This window comes from Propithecus coquereli, unplaced genomic scaffold (assembly GCF_000956105.1).
Source record: "Propithecus coquereli isolate 6110/MARCELLA unplaced genomic scaffold, Pcoq_1.0 Scaffold508, whole genome shotgun sequence".
NCBI lineage: Eukaryota > Metazoa > Chordata > Mammalia > Primates > Indriidae > Propithecus > Propithecus coquereli.
In genome coordinates this window covers 1,100,542-1,120,168 of record NW_012150930.1, presented here as the reverse complement: position 1 = coordinate 1,120,168, position 19,627 = coordinate 1,100,542, and the positions used below count along the sequence as shown (strand labels likewise).

The 19,627-nt window shown below is 37.1% G+C and overlaps 1 protein-coding gene across 1 annotated transcript in view; it reads right to left on the bottom strand.

Annotated features, from left to right (window-relative positions):
* Nucleotides 1–5,013: 5,013 nt before the first annotated feature.
* The window catches only part of ANKIB1 (ankyrin repeat and IBR domain containing 1), a 185,113-nt gene continuing 170,499 nt past the window's right edge, over nucleotides 5,014–19,627 (bottom strand). Inside the window, exons 16-20 of the mRNA XM_012656561.1 lie at nucleotides 14,762–14,940; nucleotides 13,844–13,895; nucleotides 9,917–10,031; nucleotides 8,575–8,708; nucleotides 5,014–8,217 (exon numbers count right to left, since the gene is read on the bottom strand). Of these exons, the coding sequence (XP_012512015.1) occupies nucleotides 7,477–8,217; nucleotides 8,575–8,708; nucleotides 9,917–10,031; nucleotides 13,844–13,895; nucleotides 14,762–14,940 (1,221 nt within the window). The 3' untranslated portion in view covers nucleotides 5,014–7,476. The remainder of the gene's footprint in view (nucleotides 8,218–8,574; nucleotides 8,709–9,916; nucleotides 10,032–13,843; nucleotides 13,896–14,761; nucleotides 14,941–19,627) is intronic.

Sequence of the window (19,627 nt, the reverse complement as noted above, 5' to 3'; positions counted from 1 at the left end):
ACATAGGAAATGTTAAATTGGCAGAGTTTTGGGAGCTGAAGCTCAGGGATAGAGATACAGAATTGGGGGCTATCACCATTTGGTGACAACTGAGGCTGTGAGAAAAGAGGAAATTTCCAGGAATGAGAGAAAAGAAAGGAGAGTCCAAAGACCAAATTCTGGGAACACTCGTAATTAGGAGAGGGAAGGAAGAAAAAAGATATTGGTCTCTAAAATATAAGAATTAGTGAGAGCATGACATTATGGAGGCTAGCAGATTTTCAGGAAGGTGCTGGTGAAGCACAGCTATAATTCACTTAGGGCCATGGCGTCCTAGGTCCTTGAGAATACATGAGATGCTTTTATTTAACCCAAAAGGTCCAGGCACAATAAAATTAAGAACAAGGCCACTGGATTTGACAACAGCCCCCATGGCTGACTCTGAGTGGCAGAGAGGAGTCCAGACTTCATCGAGGCAGGAATGGCTGTTGCAGAATGAGAGGCCAGACTCCAAGACGGTCTGCCGGGTTCACCTACAGGAAGGAGACAAACTGCAGGGCAGGCAAAGGTTGTGCTTTTGCTTTTTGTTTTCTCCATTTTCAGGATAGGAGAAAATTTGGGCATGTTTAAAGACAGAAGGAAATGAAGGTGTTAGAAACCGGAAAAATCAGTGAGTAGGGACAGGAGGGGTGGCCTTGGACAGGCCAAAGGCCTTTTTCTTCCAAAACTCGAGGGAAGCACTGGCCCTGTCACCTGTGGCAGCGTCTTTTGCAATTGAGAAGACCTTGAACAGAGGAAACAGGGAGGAAGAAGGGGTTCTGCAGTGTCTGTGCTGGGGGGATTAGGGTTTAGAGAACACCAGAGGAGGTTTGATCCAGCTGCCCTGGGCTGTGCATGAGGGAATCAGCCAGGGAGGATTGTGATAACACCTTCCTCTGTTATCAAAAGTATTGGAGGAAATAAGGTAGTGATTTAACAGTATTTACAGATCTCAAGTAAGATAATTGAATGTACAAGCATCATACACAGTCCCAGGCATCTGACTTTTTGATTTACCTGTTGTTTCTGATTCGTCCTGTCACCACGACTTTCTGGTTATGGTAACTCTCAGATGGGGACGCTAACAGTTTCATATTGTGTCTATAATCTCTTATTACTACCAGCAAAGTCCTGGAATATGGGTTTAACTTCTAAAACGTGAGCATGTAGTAGAAAAGGGCACTTTAAATCCGCTCAGCAAAAAATCTGGGAGGCCCAGCCCCTGGGGCTGGATATCTTGACAAACATTACTGTGTATACACCTGCCAAAGGTTTTGGTACTGAAGTCACAGTGAAGTAATTCCATACAAGAAAGCAAATTCGATTGGGAAGCTTGAGGTTTTGCATATTCTCTTTGGCCATCAAGGAAATCATGCATATACAGTACTAGGGACACATAGTAGTCCAATTGCTTTCTTAAGTTTTTGCTGTTCCAGCACGACATTAGGCATTTCTGTTGTCTCAGCAATGTTCCCAGCCACGTGTAGCCTACTGTATGAGCCTATCATATGTGCCATTACGTAGAGGTGGTGACTTAATTAAAAGAAGTTCTAATGCTTCTATGACAATCTTTTTGACTTCTGCTTGTAGTAAGGGCACTGAGCAAGATACACGTCTTAGGGTCAATCTATCAAATAAGTAGATTGATTTGTTCTCAATATTAGAAATTCATCATTTGAGAAGAGAGCCTACAATTTGAAAATCTTTTAGGAGTGGTCCAAAATCCAATGATGTGTGGCACATTTGCAAGTCAACTCGAGATGTCCATAAAAGGGTAATAGAAGATTATTGGCCAGGAGAGGAAAGAGGAGAATCCATAGAAGGCTTCAGGTCATACTTTCTATAATGCTCACAAACATAAGGCCTACCTATAATTTACTGTAAACTTTTGTTCCTTGTATTATCCCAAGTGAGTATTCTCTCATCTGGCTCTAGGCATAGTTTGATGAGCATATCTATCTATACACAAATGGACCTTGGTGAAACTACTCACATTAAAGGCCAGTGCAGTAGCCATATTCTTTTAAAAATCAGTATGCCACTTGGCACTCACAAGCTCAAATAACATCAATGGCCAAAATGTGTCATATATTTGACATTATTACCAAGAAGGAATGTTGGTAGTTTCAGTATCTTTGCTTAATTAGTTTTTGAAACAAATGAATCAGCTGTTAAAGATATCTTTAACAGCTCCCAAGTTGTAGCAATATCGACAGTTCTTAATGCACTAAGATAACATGTGATTTATCAGATAGTTGCTCTAAAGCATGAGTCAGCAAACTATAGCCCATCCAAAGCTCTCAAAGAGCAAATTTCTTATTGCTAATACCATTTATTTTACGTCTGGGGACTCCTTCACTCAGTAGCCACAGCCACACTGCCTTTTAGCTGGGGCTTCAAGAACTGCTAAACCCTTGTCATGAAAACATCCCTTCCTATGCCTGCCTGCAGGAGTAGCAATCTAGGCGCCATTTGGACAGCCCGTTTGAATCCTACCTCTTGTCCTAAGGCTTTAAACATTACCTCAACCCTGTTTGTTCATAGGTAGGACAGTGGAAATTCTCAGTTGCACCCTATACCCATCACTTGGGTGAGAGCATTTGTTACCAGATCCCAGGAAGTCTTACATTCTGGAACCTGGCCCATGGTTCCTTTCCTAGAAAATCATACCTTTGTCAGTATCCTATCCTCATTGCCAAAACTGTTGGGTCCAGGATTTCATTTTACCCTACTTATGGTAAGTTAGCCTGTCATGGTCTCATGAGTGCTGATAGAAGATACGCGACTCCTGGGTCAGAGGCAAGAAGACCTTATCACTCATGGCACAGCATGCAGAGTGAACATCAGCGTATTTGTGTCAGTTCCCCTTGTCTCCAGTTCCACAGCAATGCAAAGGGCCTGGATGGATACCAAGCACATAGTGGGTTTGTGTTGCAGCTTGGTCGAATATTGACTGTGAGGAATCCATCACTTTTTCGTTTCTTTGAGACAGAGTCTTGCTCTGTCACCTGGGCTAGAGTGCAGTGGCGTCATGATAGCTCACTGCAACCTCAGCTAATTTTTCTTTTTCTAGTAGAGATGGGGTCTCGCTCTTGCTTAGGGTGGTCTTGAACTCCTGACCTCAAGAGACCCTCCCACCTTGGGCTCCCAGAGTGCTAGGATTACAGGTATGAGCCACCTCGCCTGGCTAAAATCTACCACTTTTATAGCAAGCAGTCTGTTTCTTGTCCTCGAGGTTACTATTTATTAAATATGTAAATCCTGAGCAATGGCTCAGGCAAAATTGTCAGCATGCGTTTGCACTCTTGGCACACCCAGAAAGATGTGTAGGCACTCAAGAGGCCGAAGAGGATTGACTGTCTCTCCCAACAATTATCCTTTTTATGCTTTGGCTTCATTCGCTCTTTTATATAGTTATATCTCAATCTGTCTATAAACTGAGGCCTCATGCAGGCTAGGCCTTTGTGCAATAAATACTTAATAAGACAGCTGGCTAAGAGATGACAGATAGCCTGATCAAGAATATCACAAAGTTGCAGTTCCAAAGACTGACGAAGAATAATTCCTTCAAAAGTTTGGCCACCACTCAGTTTGTCAGCTACCTGTCAGTCCTAAGTGAAACTGTGAGATAAAGAAAACTTTTCTGGTCCACCTTTCTTTTCTTTTTTTTTTTAAAGAGATTGGTGGGGGGTCTTACTCTGTCGCCTAGGCTGGAGTGCAGTAGCCTGATCATAGCTCACTGCAGCCTCAAACTCCTGGGCTCAAGTGATCCTCCTGCCTCAGTCTCCTGAGTAGCTAGGACTGCAGGCACATACCACCATGCCTGGCTATATATATATATTTTTAAATTTTTTTTAGAGACTATGTTGCCCAGGCTGGTTTCAAACTCCTGGGCTTAAGCAATCCTTTCAAAGTGTTGGGATTACAGGCGTGAGCCACTGCACTCAGCCTGGTCCATCTTTCTTTAAGGACTACTCCCAGTTCCTAAAATAAGGACTGTCACATGATACAGTCTAGAAAGAGATACTTCTGTCTTTCTAGAAAGAAATCTACTACTCTGGTCAGGTTACAACAACTGACAAGGCAGTAATACAGTGTGGCTAAGAAGACCCAGTAATTATGCCTGCAGCACATTGCTGAGATGGAACCATGACTCAGCCCCAGAGTAGAGCACATGAAAACTTTTTTCCTATGGAGTTATCTCAGCCTTTAAAACACCCCCAAAATTTGTATTTTCATTTAATATTTAGATTGTAAGGTTTTACTATTCAGAGATGTACCAGCCTAATTGTTTTTAAATTATGACCAAACTTCAGTAAGTCTCAGATTTTAATTCATAACAGGTAAGTGACAAACATTTGAGGACTAAAAAGAGAACAAAAATGAGATCAAAGATTGCAGTAAACAACATTTAAGGAATAATTCAGCACATGAACATTGGTAGTTAAGCTTCAGATCCACACAACAAAAGGCATAAATAAAGCAACATGACTCCAGTCGCCACTGGCAGGCCCCAGCTGGTCCTGGAACCTGTGTTTGTGCACTAAAGGTCAGATGCCAAGGCTCGTTTTGGTAATTCAGAAGAGACAGAATAATAAAGTGATAGAGAAGCAGACACTTTTATTCATATGGCATAAATTTTTTTTCCTTTCCTAAGCAATTTCACAAAACATATATTAAAGTTCTATTTTTTTCTGTGTGTTTCCATCAGAGATTTCAAGGAAAAGTCACAGTATTTTTCTCCTGAAAGATACAGTGGTTAAAGTAAAATGAACACTGAAGTCATGTTTTAACACATTGTCATGCAGTGTTTTGGGGTTTATCATTGGGGTATAAAATGCTAAGTGGGCTACTGTAAAAATATTAGGCACTAATCAATTACATGTAAGAACCAAATGGATCCTATCACATTGGAAGGGATTTAATTGGAAGAAAATCAGCTTCCTGACTTGGTTAAAACAAAGTCTACAATGTAATGAGACAAAATGGAAGTAGTTTAAGTAATAAATGTTTAATCAAAGAATTTTACATATTATTAACAGCATTCATTTGGCCAAACATCTACACGTTTGTAGAATCCTACTGTATATAAAGTGGGAATGTATCAAGTATAGACTATGAAAGTGCAAATAACAAGTCAAGGTTAGATTAACTTTTGTTTTTTTACATTATAAAATTAACTTGTTTACAAAATAGGCTTTGCCAAACTTTATTACTGAATTGTAAAGTCAATGACTGTGTTGCTTTTAAAATATGTACCAAGGAAATACAAATTGGATAATGATCATTTTTCATGCTCAGGAGAGAACAGCACAGAAACAAAGGGTACTGCACAAGGTGCAAGGAAACCAGAACCCACCACAGACGCCATATTCACACACAGCACTCTTTCTCACCTCACTGCAGCTGCGCAAGAAGCCTCAATGTGATGCAAAGACTCTTTCTATTGAAAAATTACAACTCGGTCTAAAAACTTATTGGTGTTGATACTTTTAATCCAAAATAAATTTGTAAAAAAATCCTTTAATGGACTATTTCAGTTTAATATACAGTAATACACTGTAGATAAAGTTAATATTTTCCCCCACTAACTTTAACAGGGATTGATATCAATGTTTCTGATAACTGGAGAAATAAAAACTAATGTGGATCTTTGATATCCATGGCATAGGAGCAATTTCCCACATAATTTATTCTAGGGGAATCTGGAGAATATTACATACTCTAATAAAATGTCCTAGCCATGTGAATTTGAAGTACAAGAATATTTCAAAAGCTAGATTTGGGGGAAAAAAAAGTAATCAAATCCATTCTCACAACCTATGTGGATATCAATACTGTAATAATATAACCTTTTATCCAGCCCAGGACTTGCCTGTACAAACTCAGCATTGAAATTTTGGTTATCTGTAGATTTCTGGTAACAATCTCGTAAAACATTAAATGGAGTGTTGCACTTATCTATTTTGCTTATGTTATGCTAATTTTGATAATATGTAAGTAAAACAGCCATTCCAACAGTTTACTCTAGTTTTAATTACACACTGTACCATTGTATCTTAATTACAACTAAGACCAGTATTTTCTTCACAGTAGGACACTGATAACTAGGAAGTGGATTTTTTTCAACACTAAACAGTAATCACACAGCAAATGAGTATTGTGCAATAGAACAAACACATGTCAGCATTTGCTGTTTAGGCAAACAAACTGATCGAACATTTAGTTGTTATATTTACTGTAAAGGCAAGGCCATGGGTGGTTTTATGGAGGTCTTTGCAATTCATAGCATAGTTACTTCAGAAGAGACATTGAAATTTGAGTTACTCACTTATTTAACTGGCAACTATCCATTTAGGTTAGGCAAAGGCACAGTAACATGTTGCGTGGATGTTTTATTGAACATTTTAATAATTGTGGGATTTACTATAACTCATGAAAACTCCACTTTTTTTCTATTTTATAAAACACTTACCATTGAAAGTAATTGCACCCATTAGTAATTAGAATGCACTGTAAAATTGTGAAAACAAAGAACTATGATTGCACTTCCAATAAAGTGTCTCTTAAAATACAGCACCGCTGTTGCTAATCAACTGTATTTTAATATTAAAATAAACTGTTTTTAACAGCAGCATTAGGTTTAGTTAACTTAAGCTACAGGCTACATTTATTTAAATGCAGTCTCCATGGCAACAAAACCCCATTAAATTCTGGAATATCACTGCTACTGAGTGGCACCTTTTACTCCCTGGAGAACGCTGACACTGCCCTGGAGCATTCTAGGACACTGCACACCTACACGCCTTGTTAGTCAGCGCACAAGTCAGAGTTTGGCACAATTGGACTGTAAATAGACATGAAAAGAAATCTTTGATTCATGTGAAAATTAACACTAATTAACTGTGGTAGATGCAGCACTAAAGAGAAGCCTTGGATACCTCGATTCACATTGCTCAGACAAAAAGGAAGGAAGGAAGTTATGGAAGAGCACAAAGAGATTGAGGACACACATGTTACTAGATCTGTCCAAAATGAAATTCTAAAATGAAGAGAACTGTTTTTTTTTGAAAAGGAAAGGTACTCAAAGATTAGGGAGTAAGCTTTTAATTTAAATGTTCAATTTAAGTATTGTCAAAACTAGGCTAAATAGAGGACTGCATTTTTCTTAGAATGTGGAATATAACCTATTTATTTCATTTGTGTTTCTCTCTCTCTCCTGCTCTTCTTTTTGTCAGCAAAAAGGGGAAAAGCTATCAAATTAAATACAAACGAAATTCCCTGTAAGGTTAAAATTGAAAATGAAACTACCATTCATGGGAACTCCTTTGTATTCAATTCTAATGTCAGTGGTTTATAATTGAGTTGGAATTAAGTGAATCAAAGTCTCTATCAAGCATACTCCACCTAGCACACCATCTGTACCTGCAATTTATTTACAGCCCAGATGTGTTCGGTTCACACTAAATGTACTTGTTCAAGCCAGTCACTTGAGGTTTGAGGTGTCTGACTTGAAATGTCTGAACTGTCCCCTTTGTTGGCTGCCTCGTTACCACTGTCACCAGCTTGAGACACTGCTTCTCCAGCCAGAATATTCTCTTCCAGAGGATTTTCTTCTATCTGGGTTCCTCTACCTTCACTGACACTAGCATCTTCAAACACTGAGTCTTCTTCTGGTGGCACCAGTTCCACATCCCTCACACCTTCCGACCCATCTTTGACACAGGGGAGCTGGGAATCTGCACTGATTTCTGTAGCTGCTGGAGGAATCAGGGCAATACTCTGAGGGTTCATGTCATGAAACCAAGCCATGATATTTCCCAGAAGATTGTCACTGATGTTGGGGTCCTGGCTGGCTGAGTCAGGGTCACTGGACGAGGGACAGAAATCACTTCTTGCCTCACTGAGAGGGTGTGAACTCAGGGTGTCAGTTGAAAATGGGTCACTTTCTGTTCCTAGTCTCATGAGGCTGTCACCAAGTTCCAAAAGCTCAGAGCTACTCAATGTAGCCCGAGGGCTATCAGTATTCCTGGGGACAGAGTCCAGCCTGGAAGGTAAAGAAGTGCCTATAGCTCCGAGGGATGCTTCATTACTAAGGAAGTCTCTAGTTTCTTCATCGATGGCCAGCCCAGACTCTTGCAGTGATAACTGTATTGCAAGAAGTATATTGGGATCATCTTCATCCAAGGAACTCAGAGCCTGGGGCAACAGAAAGTAAAACCATTTTAAAATTTGACTAAAGGAAAAATTATTTAACCCAATCAGGTTTATCATTCTTCCTTTACCAAACAGATAATTAATATTACTTTTATTTATATAGAATTATTTTATCTACTCAAATATTATTCTAATTTCTCCTTGCCCATGCTAAAGGAAAAAAACCATATCCTAAGATAAATCTGAAATACAGGAATCTATTTCTGTAGCACATCTTTAAAACAAAGATTTTAGAATGGAAGGAAGAAAAACACCAGAGCAATAAAAGTAAAAACAGAAAAGCACACTAAACAGTGAAAGAGCAAGAGCATGGGCAATGAGGCTGCTCAGAAAGGCTACCTGCAGGGAGTCCTGGTTTTCAGAGCGACTGGCAGGGGTGTAGTCCCGCAGGGAAGAGCTGTGCAGCACACTCATAGATGCAGAGCTGACCACTGACGTGCCAGGCCTGCGGCTGCTGCCTCCTTCTGGAATATCTGTATCAAAGCAATTGGAACCAGAGCCAATTTAATGACATGTAAGGCATATTCCTTTTTTCCATACTTCTTGTTCTTTAAACCAGCAATTTTTCTCTCAGTGCTGATAAAAACCTGTATTCACAGACTCACTTAATCTTTTTGGGATTTCTCATCCATGTCTGTCTCACCATGAGCAATAATATGTATCTAAATACCATCGCTTCAAATCCATGACTTTTTTACATTTTTGCTTGCACTCTACGTGGTTCTCTTCATCAATGCAAGTGCTACTATCCATTCCTCTCTTTTTTCTTAAACAATAGCAAATAAAGGTGTTTTTATTTTCAGATTTCTTAAAATTTGAGAATTTGGGAATTACTATCCTGAAGAACAAATCTTTAGTCCCATTGATTCTGGCATTATAGTTTGAAAATTTTTCAATAATAATTCAACACTTAAAAGTTGAATGATTAAAATAATTTACCTCTGATGCCAGAAATTCTCTTTCTTTTTAAATAGTGTCTATAGGAGAACTAAGGCTAGGAGGAAAATATTCCACAAATGTAATAACAATATCTATACTATAATTTATTGAGTGCTTACTAGGTGTTTAAGTGTTTTACATGTATTATCTAATTTAACACATTAACTGTCATGTGAGTTGTATTTAACTCACGCTAGTTTTGAGCTTAGGGCCTCATGAAGCTTATGTAACTCACATGTCTCTTTACCTTGGGAGCCATGAGAACTATTTTTCAAGTTGCGTATAACTCAATGCACAGAAAACAATAAAAAATTAACAAATTTTTCATTAAATTAGAAAGGATCATTTTATTTTCGAAGTTTTTATTCTATTTTTGTAATAAAGCACCGTGGGCCCAAGGAAAAAATTTTTTTTTCTAGTGTGACAGTCAATGTGTTAACGCTCACAATGAGCCTATGAAGTGGCACTATTATTACTGTGCTTCTTTAAAATGAGGAAACTGAAGCTTAGAGAGGTTAAGGCTTATATGCAGCAGAGGTGGGGTCATGAACTCAGGTTTGTCTGACTCCATCGCCCATGTTCTTCACCCCCCTGGTGTTCTGTATTCTGTGACAACAGAAGCATCTCTGTATTTATCCTGTATCTAAATGACAAACTCTCTGACAAACATTTACATCAGCCAGTTTTAAGAATAAACTCAGGAGAACTAAGAGATTAAACTATACTTCACCCAAGAGCTTACCTAAAGTGCTTTCACTTGGCTCGTCGGGCTCCGGAGGATTACTGAGCAGACTGTGCACGTCTCCTCGACGGCGCTGTTGTCTGTGCCTCCTCCGATACTGAAATTCAGCATATTCCTGCATAAACCAAAGGTTATAAAATACAGGAGAGCATGCAATTTTCTAAATGCAAATTAAACAAACTACACACTTTTTTCCCAGGGGGAAAAAATTTGTGATTTTATACATATATTATAAAATCACTTGGCTTTAGAAAAAGAAACTTCAGGTTTTGCCATGCCAAGGAAATGGAAAAGGTAAAATTTTGTAAAAAGAAAATTTTCTAAGTCATTACAACTGCCTAGATAAATTGGGAATACTTGCAAGCCTCAATTCTAAATTATAACTGAGCCTTATTTCATATGCCTGATGATTAAGGGTCTTGTCATCTAAAATTATAATTAATACCACGATCACTTTACTAACGTAAGTTGGGCTCTCTCTGGAGGTTTGGCTTTTAAAAAGTGACTGTGATATATATAATGGGGGAGCGGGGGGAGAACAACAACAAAAAAGAGCACACGCTGTTAAATATTTGCCAGACTGTTGGATTTTCTATTCTTTGGGACTACTGCATACCATAATCACAAAACAAATGACCAGATTGAAAGAAAAATGCTAGGTTAACTTTAAAAAATATGATACTTGGCTTCCTTCTTATATTAGCCAATATGTGGTGCTATCCATAACACAGGCAGGGGAAGTGTTTTCTATTAGCATATGGGAAGAACACAGACTTAGACAGATGTTCTGAGTGTATTTTATATTTGTGACAACAGTTTTAAAGCAAGTTTGTTATAATCAGAGGCTACAACCTGTGACTATCTGCTATCACCTGGGTATAAATGTACCCAGATTTTAGTGACAGGAGAAAAGAGAACAGAAGAGAGGCCAGGGTGCATGACACCAACATAAAAAGGGTAATTCTGAGAATCAACAAAGAATCTTTCAGTGATAAACACTAAGATATTCAGCTTTATGATTATCCCAGTTACCCTAGAATATTCAATATGCTTATATTATAAAAATGTTAGGAATAAGTAAACATAAGTTTGTATCACAAATAAAACTTTCACATCATTCCACTCTGGTTAAATTTATTTAAACTCCCTTCTTCATCTATCTAAGTAGTTGGACTCTTAATAAGAGGTACCAGGTTAGAAATCAATGAATGAAAGATACTCCAAGTACCCTGAGGGATTATATAAATTCTTTAAATTGCTGAGTCAGAGCATCATTTCCTCTTTTCCTGGAAACCCATGAGCTCAAGCTGGATGACTTATTATGTGTCATAATGGCTCAATGGTTGACTGAGGACCACCACATTTCTTAGAGAAAAATGGTACGAAAAATTTTATCTCAATTCAGGGTTTACATTTAGGGAGAATGTGTCTACTTTGTGAACTTGATAATGGTACAAAGGTATTATGAATTACATAAACTATTACTGACCATAGACTATAAATCACTGCACTTTAAGAAAATTAAATGGTTTAAAACAATTGAAAGAAACTTTTACTTCTCAGATGGCATTCTCTCACAATGCAACAGGCTTAAAAAATTCAAAATTAATCTGAAAATTCCAAGGACTCCTAAGGTCTTCAAGTAAGCATATGAAAAGGCTTTAGTTAGATGCTGCAAGTGGTTTGAGAGTGTTAAGGCTACAAAGAAGATTGAAAAGTTCTAAGATACATAGGAGAAAAAGTTGCCAGGAGTTTTTGTTTTAAATAATAATTGTCATCACTTATTGAACACCAATTTTGTCAGTGACTTACTGAGATGCTTTAAATCCAGAACTTCCATGGGATACCACCATCCACATTTTAAAGATGAGAAATTAAGGAAGAAAACAGCCTTAAGATCTTAGTAAGTTATAAAGCTAGAACTTGAAATCAGGTGTCCCTCCGACTTTAAGACTGTGCTCTTTCCACTGGGCAACACTGCCTTTAAAATGGCATAAAACAAATATTTATACTTGCCACTGACTCATTCAATTTAATGCAAAGAGAATAAGGTGGAATTAACTTCACTGAAACAACACGAGTTCAGCCAAAAGGCTACTGGAGTTTGGTAACCTTATTTAAAAATTTTTGTTTTCACATTAGACGGGTAATGTGCCAACGTCAAAACAAGGTTTGAGGGAGGCACATCTCACACATGAGCATGAAAACCCAATCATCACACTTATGAACTACAAAAGGATTATAAGTGTATTTTTTCCCTCACAGTCTATAGTAAGGCAAACAGCTATTTTTTAAAAATACAATTTTGGCAGTTACTTGATAGTCATACATATGCAGAATTTGAAAGTCTCATATGTATGGTAATTTTTTAGATTTTGCAATAAGGTTTAGTTAAAAGCTCGGTCTTTCACTGTTTCAATGTGCCAAAGACTTTAATGAAAATAAAAAGTGAATTAAATAATTTTTTATAAAATTTATCAATTCATAAAGAACAAATTCAAGTGAGTTATATTAGCAGGTCCCCAATATTCAAGGACAAACATTTCAGGATTCCTAAAGTTACCATCAGAGCTAAAAGCTACAAGATGATACATACATAATTGTGAATACACTGATAATGGTTTTGTTTTTGCTAAACTGTGTTTGTATCTTGAACTACTGAAATCTTTAGTACTTTGATAATTGAAGCCTGTTTATTCTTCCTTTAAGGTGAAAATTTTTCACAATATCCCCTAAGCTGTAATTGTATTTATAACATAGAAACAGTAAGTATAGGATCAGATAAAGAAAAAGTTCATAATACATTTGAAAATAAAAATTTCATTAATATATTAAAGTTTTTTGCAATTCAAGTAAATTTAAAATTTCCTTATCAGGCATGAGTTGTTTTCTCAAGTCAATATTTTCTTGTATATATCTATCAATGCAAAAGGCCACAAGGTGATTGCAAGTACCCTCAGCAGCTGAAAAGACAAAGTATCTGATTTAAATAAGCCACAGTCACGTCTGGATAATAATCAATTTCACAGTCCTTCAGTTGTAGATAACGAACAGGCTATAAATGATAAAGGTTTCATCATTTGTAGTGCCCCTTCCAAGAATTAAGTTGAAGGGTTATCATAATATAAGTTTCAAATGGTAACTGTTTTATAAAGAGCAAGGACGGAGAGAGAGAAGTAGAGAGAACTGCTAAAACCATTTAAAAATCAGACTCAACAGTGACAGTGGCAATTCAAATCTCAGAAAACAGCTATGTGATTAAGATTTTCACTCTATCTTATTTTTATTTGCCGCAATTGCTATTTGCAGTGTATTTCAGACCTTCTGTATTTTAAAATATCAGTAACAACAACAAAAAACAAATAAGAAGAGTGAGAAAGTCTTAAAGTAAAACAGAAAGCAACTAAGCAAAGCACTTCTTTCTGCATAAACACATTAATAGTGTTTATTAATTATGTCACTATCTCACATTACTAATGTCAAGTTTTCCTCCTTAGCAACTGATTACAAATCAATTCTCCCAGGTTGTTGCAGTAACTTTAAAAAAATAGATTGTTTAGGTTTTTAATAGCTTCAGAAAGAAACAATATTGCAACTAAAAATGCATTTCTAATAAATAAAATTTATGTCTCTATTAACAAAATGGAAGATATTTTCCAATAATTTATGCTGTAAATTTGCCTTAATTCTGACTGTTCAATAATTAAAAACAATATAAGTGGAATGCATTTAACAATGTAATGATACTTCAATACAATATACAGCTAAATGTAGGCTCTGCCAAGGCATTTTTGTTACAAAAGAAAGAGGAAGCACTGATGACAATCTCAGCAGGATTTTGAACAGATGAGGGTGCAAACGCAAGCAGGACTGCACTAAGGAAAAATATAAAAAACAAACAACAACACCTCCCCCCCAAACAATTACCTCAGGTGATGAAAATCCTAAATATTCCCAATCCCATGTTCCACCAGCAAAGCTACAAAGAAATTAGACATACCATTTGATTTATTATCAGTACTACGAAACATACACAATCAGACCCTTGCCCTTTGAACATTACTTTTAATTCCTCTGCTTTGGACTTACTTAAGTAGACCAACTATTAAAATATAATCAAAATTGTATTTTCATTATTTCTTTCAAATTCTAAGTGGCTTTATGTTTATGTAAAATGGTGGAGAAAATAAAAATCAGCATGTTATAACAAAGTCTTTTATGATTGCTTCATTTTTATTATAAGTAAACAAAATATTTACTTATAAACATTAACATAAAAATAGGTTCAAAGGAATTTCTAATGCTTATAATTATTATGAATAAGAAAACATGCTTTAATTTATAATGGCAGAAGTAGTATAAATATGCAAAATAAAAGAACCAAAACTCAACAGCTCTTTAATGGATACATTTGGATCACTTAAATAACTTTACTAATATCAGATTTCTCATTTTTTTCTTAACTCCTTAACATAAAAATAAAATACGACAATAACCAGTTGGCAAAGTTTCTAAATTCTACATCATTTTTATGACTATCATATCACTACAGATATTACATATTTGAAATGACGCATTTAGAATACTCTTTGAATTATGAATTCACCTGAAATGTGAAATTAACCTAGCCTAATACAGGCTGAGGAACTACACAATGACAAATAAAATAATAACAAGAAAAACAAATAGTATTGAGGAAAAATCACCCAGTAAACATACTTTTATCAGCTATCCATATTTTAGGTATAAGTGACTTCCAGGATAAGAACCCTAGTTGGATAAGAAATAAAACTGCTGGCATTTTTAGCTGGGGCTAATATCATTTCCACAGTGCACATTTTTTACCTGCGCCTTGGAGCTTCTGGTGAGTCTGCAGGAGCAACGCCCCGAGCCACGGATGCCAGGAATTCTTGCCTCTTCTGCTGTACAAGGCATGCTGCTTTGATGATCTTGTGTCGGGGTGTGCGAAGGTAAGGCCTATTGACTTTTTGGGCAAGGTCTTCAGTGACCATTTCTAGGTCTGTCTATAGTAAGAAGAGAGAGAGAAAAAAAAGATTACAGCCTGAATGGGTTAGTCAATAGCAAATCCTGAGTCTATCTGGTTTCTCAGTTAAATCTAACTCTTCTGAAGTCAGAAATTAATGTAAATTTGGAAATAACTTCCTATTTATCATATTTCCTACTCTGTATATTTTTCCAGGTTATGAAAAAGAAAGAAAGATCATACACAAAGTCATCTTAAATTTAGCACACTCATTTGATAGGCACACTCATTTATAGAAATGTAGTTGGTATAAATTACAAAGAAGTAGTGAGTACAGCAGATGCCTAAAAGGAATTTATAATTTTTCTATGTGAATAACCTAATACATTTCAAGGCACTTTACAAGCAAATGCATGATGCTGTGATGCAGACTATATATAAATGCTAGACCAGGTGCAGTGGTTCATGCCTGTAACCCCAGTGCTTTGGGAGGCCAAGGCGGGAGGATCGCTTGAGGCCAGGAGTTCAAGACTAGCCCCGGCAACAAAGAGAGACCCTGTCTCTACAAAAATTTAAAAATTAGCTCGCTGTGGTGGTGTGTGCCTGTACTCCTAGCTACTTGGGAGGCTGAGGCAGGAGGACTGCTTCAGCTCAGGAGTTCAAGGTTACAGTGAGCTATGATGGTGCCACTGAACTCCAGCCTGGGTGACAGAGCAAGACTCTGTCTCAACAAAACAACAATATAAAACAAAGTGCTGAAAGAATTTGAGGCAAGGCAAAACTACTGTGATTGGGGTTAGACCTGGAAGGCTTTATGGAGAAAATGAATATTGAGCCTTGAAAGAAATGTAGGGTATAAATTAGTAGAACAGTTCAAATGGATGACAAGAAAACTGTAACAAGAGAAAGTTTGGTGGTTTAGAAGTCCTGGGGCCTCAACCACCACCTAAGGCACTAGAGTGCCTCTCCAGAGGAATGAGAGTTGGTTACAGAATCCAAAAACAACACTGCAGCTTGCTCCTCCCAGTAAGTGCCATCTACTGACAGGGAGGTCAATTTGCACACCCTTTTACTGCATTTACTAACTCAACATACAGGATGTGGTAGAATCCCACCCACAAACACCATCTACTAGCTCAGAGACTAAACTGGGCTTGTCATTATTTAAACAAAAATCTAAGGTAAGAAGCGACAGCTGCTCCAGATGGGAACGAATCAGAGAAAGAACTCTGGAAGTATGAAGAAACAAACTGAAAACACACCCCCAGAGGGGAACACCAGCTCTCTAGCAATGGATATCAACCAAATTCAGAACACTAAAATGACAGAAGAAGAATTTCGAACATGCATTGTAAGAAAACTCAGTGAAATGCAAGAGAAAATGGATACTTAATACAAAGAAACCACAAAAAAAATCCAGGACTTGGAAGAAAAATTCACTAAATAAACTAAAATATTAAAGAAAAATCAAACAGAACTTCTGGAAATGAAGAATTTATTCAAGAATTACAAAACACAGTGGAAAGCCTCAAGAACAGGGTAGATCAAACAGAAGAAAGAATCGCAGGGATTGAAGATAACACCTTTCAATTAAATAAGACAGTTGCAGAGATATAGCAGAGAAATAAGAGAAAAGAGCAAAGCCTACAAGAAATGTGGGATTATGTGAGGAGGCCTAAAATAAGAATTATAGGCATCCCTGAAGGTGAGGAAGAAAATACACATGGGTTGAATAAAGTATTTGAGAATATAATGAAGGAAAATTTCCCAGGCCTTGCTAAAAATCTAGATATTCAGGTATAAGCAGCTCAAAGGACTCCTGGGAGATTCATTGCAAACAGGAAGACACCATGACACATAGTCATCAGGCTGACCAAAATAACCACGAAAGAGGCCCTCCTATGAGCTGTAAGGCAAAAGAAGCAGGTAACCTACAAGCAGGTAACCCATCAGAATGACTGCAGACTTCTCATCTGAGACCTTATAAGCCAGAAGAGATTGGGGGCTCATTTTCATTCTTCTGAAACAGAACAATGCCCACCCTAGAATTTTGTACCCTGCAAAACTAAGTTTCTTATATGAAGGAGAAATAAAGACCTTCTCAGACAAGCAAAGACTGAGGGAATTCATCAAGACTAGATCTTCCTCCAGGAAGTACTCAAAACAGTGTTACACACAGATCAGCACAATAGACACTCACCAATGTAAAATCATCCAAAAGCTAAGGTCAAAGGCCGAAACGACAATGGCTCAAGAGAGAAAACAAAGCAACAAGTTCAACTCAATAGGATGAACAGAAATCTGCCCCATTTATCAGTTCTTTCAATAAATGTGAATGGCTTGAACTGTCCACTAAAGAGACATAGGCTGGCCAAATGGATAAATACACACAAGCCAAGTATCTGCTGTCTTCAGGAAACACACCCACAAGGAAACCTAACCCACAAGGATGAATTCAGACTCAAGGTGAAGGGATGGAAAACAATATTTCATGCAAACGAAGCCAAAACAAAGCTGGCATAGCAGTTCTGATTTCAAATAACTTAGTCTTTAAACCAACAAAAGTAATGAAAGACAAAGATGGTCACTATGTAATGGTGAAGGGTACAATTCAACAAGAAGACATAACAATTTTAAATATTTATGCACCTAACTCAGGTGCACCCAGATTCATAAAGCAAATCCTACCTGATCTAAACAAAATGATAAACAGCAACACCATAATAACCAGGGACTTCAACACCCCTCTGAGAGAACAGGGCAGAGCCTCCAAACAGAAAATAAACAAAGAAACAATGGACTTAAACAGAACTCTAGAACAAATAGGCCTGACTGCCATTTATAGAACATTCTACCCCCAAACCATTGACTATACATTTTTTTCTCATAAGCTCATGGGATCTTCTCTAAGATTGACCATATCCTAGGCCACAAAGCATGTGTCAACAAATTTAAAAAAACAGAAATTATGCCATGCCTGTTCTCAGACCACAGTGGAATAAAATTAGAAATCAACTTCAACAGAAACTCTCATCACTACACAAAGACATGGAAACTAAACAATCTTCTGCTGAACGATTATTGCACTAAGGAGGAAATTAAGATAGAAATCAAAAGATTCTTTGAATTAAATGATAAAGGAGACACAGTTATCAAAATTTGTGGGACACAGCTAAAGCAGTCCTGAGAGGAAAATTTATATCCATAAATGCCTACGTCCAAAAGACAGAAAGATCACAAATTAACAATCTAATGAATCATCTCAAAGAACTGGAAAAAGATGAGCAAACCAACCCCAAACCCAGCAAAAGAAAACAAATGTCAAAGACCAGAGCAGAACTAAATGAAATGGATAACAAAAAAACTATACGGAAGATTAATAAAACAAAAAGTTCTTGGAAAAAATAAACAAAATTGACATGCCTCTTGCTAGATTAATGAGAAGGAGAAAAGAAAGGACTCTAATAAGCTCCATCAGGAATGAAAAAGGAGAAATTACAACTGATACCACAGACATACAAAATATCATCTATGAATACTATAAAAACCTCTATGCACATAAACTTAAAAATGTGGAAGAAATGGACAAATCCTTAGAAACACACAGCCTCCGCAGGCTCAATCAAGAAGAAATAGAATTCCTCAGCAGACCAATATCAAGTAGCAAAATTGAGCCAGCAATAAAAAACCTTCCCACAAAGAAAAGTCCCAGACCAGATCGTTTCACCTCCAAATTTTACCAGACCTACAAAGAAGAACTGGTGCCTATCCTGCAGAATTTTTTTCATAACATCAAGAAGGAAGGAATCCTTGGCAATACGTTTTATGAAGCCAATATCACCCTGATACCAAAACCAGGAAAGAACGCAACAAAAACAGAAAACTACAGACCAGTATCCCTTATGAATATAGATGCAAAAATTCTCAATAAAATCCTAGCAAACCAAATTCAGGTGCTTATCAAAAAAATAATCCGTCATGACCAAGTGCGCTTCATCCTAGAGATGCAGGGATGGTTCAACATACACAAATCTATAAATGTAATTCACCACATAAATAGAAGCAAAAACAAAGACCATAAGATCCTCTCAATAGACAAAGAAAAAGCATTCGACAAAATTCAACACCCTTTTATGACAAGAACACTTAACAAAATAGGCATAGATGGGACTTACCCAAAAATAATAAAAGCCATATATGACAAACCCACAGCCAACTTCATACTGAATGGGGAAAACCTGAAAGCATTTCTGCTTAGAACTGGAACCAGACAAGGTTGCCCCCTATCGCTGCTTCTATTGAACGTAGTGCTGGAAGTCCTAGCCAGAGCAATCAGACAAGAGAAGCAAATCAAGAGCATTCAAATGGGGGCAGAAGAGCTCAAACTATCGCTTTTTGCTGATGATATGATCTTATACCTAGAAAACCCCAAAGATTCTGCCATGAGACCACTGGAATTGATAAACAAATTCAGCAAAGTCTTGGGTTACAAAAATCAATGTACAGAAATCAGTGGCATTCCTATACGTCAACAACAGTTGAACTAAGAACCAAATCAAAGACTTAATACCCTTCACAATAGCAACAAAGAAAATAAAATACCTAGAAATATATTTAACTAAGGAGGTAAAATACCTTTACAGGGAGAACTATGAAACACTGAGGAAGGAAATAGCAGAGGACGTAAACAGATGGAAAACCATACCATACTCATGGGTTGGCAGAAT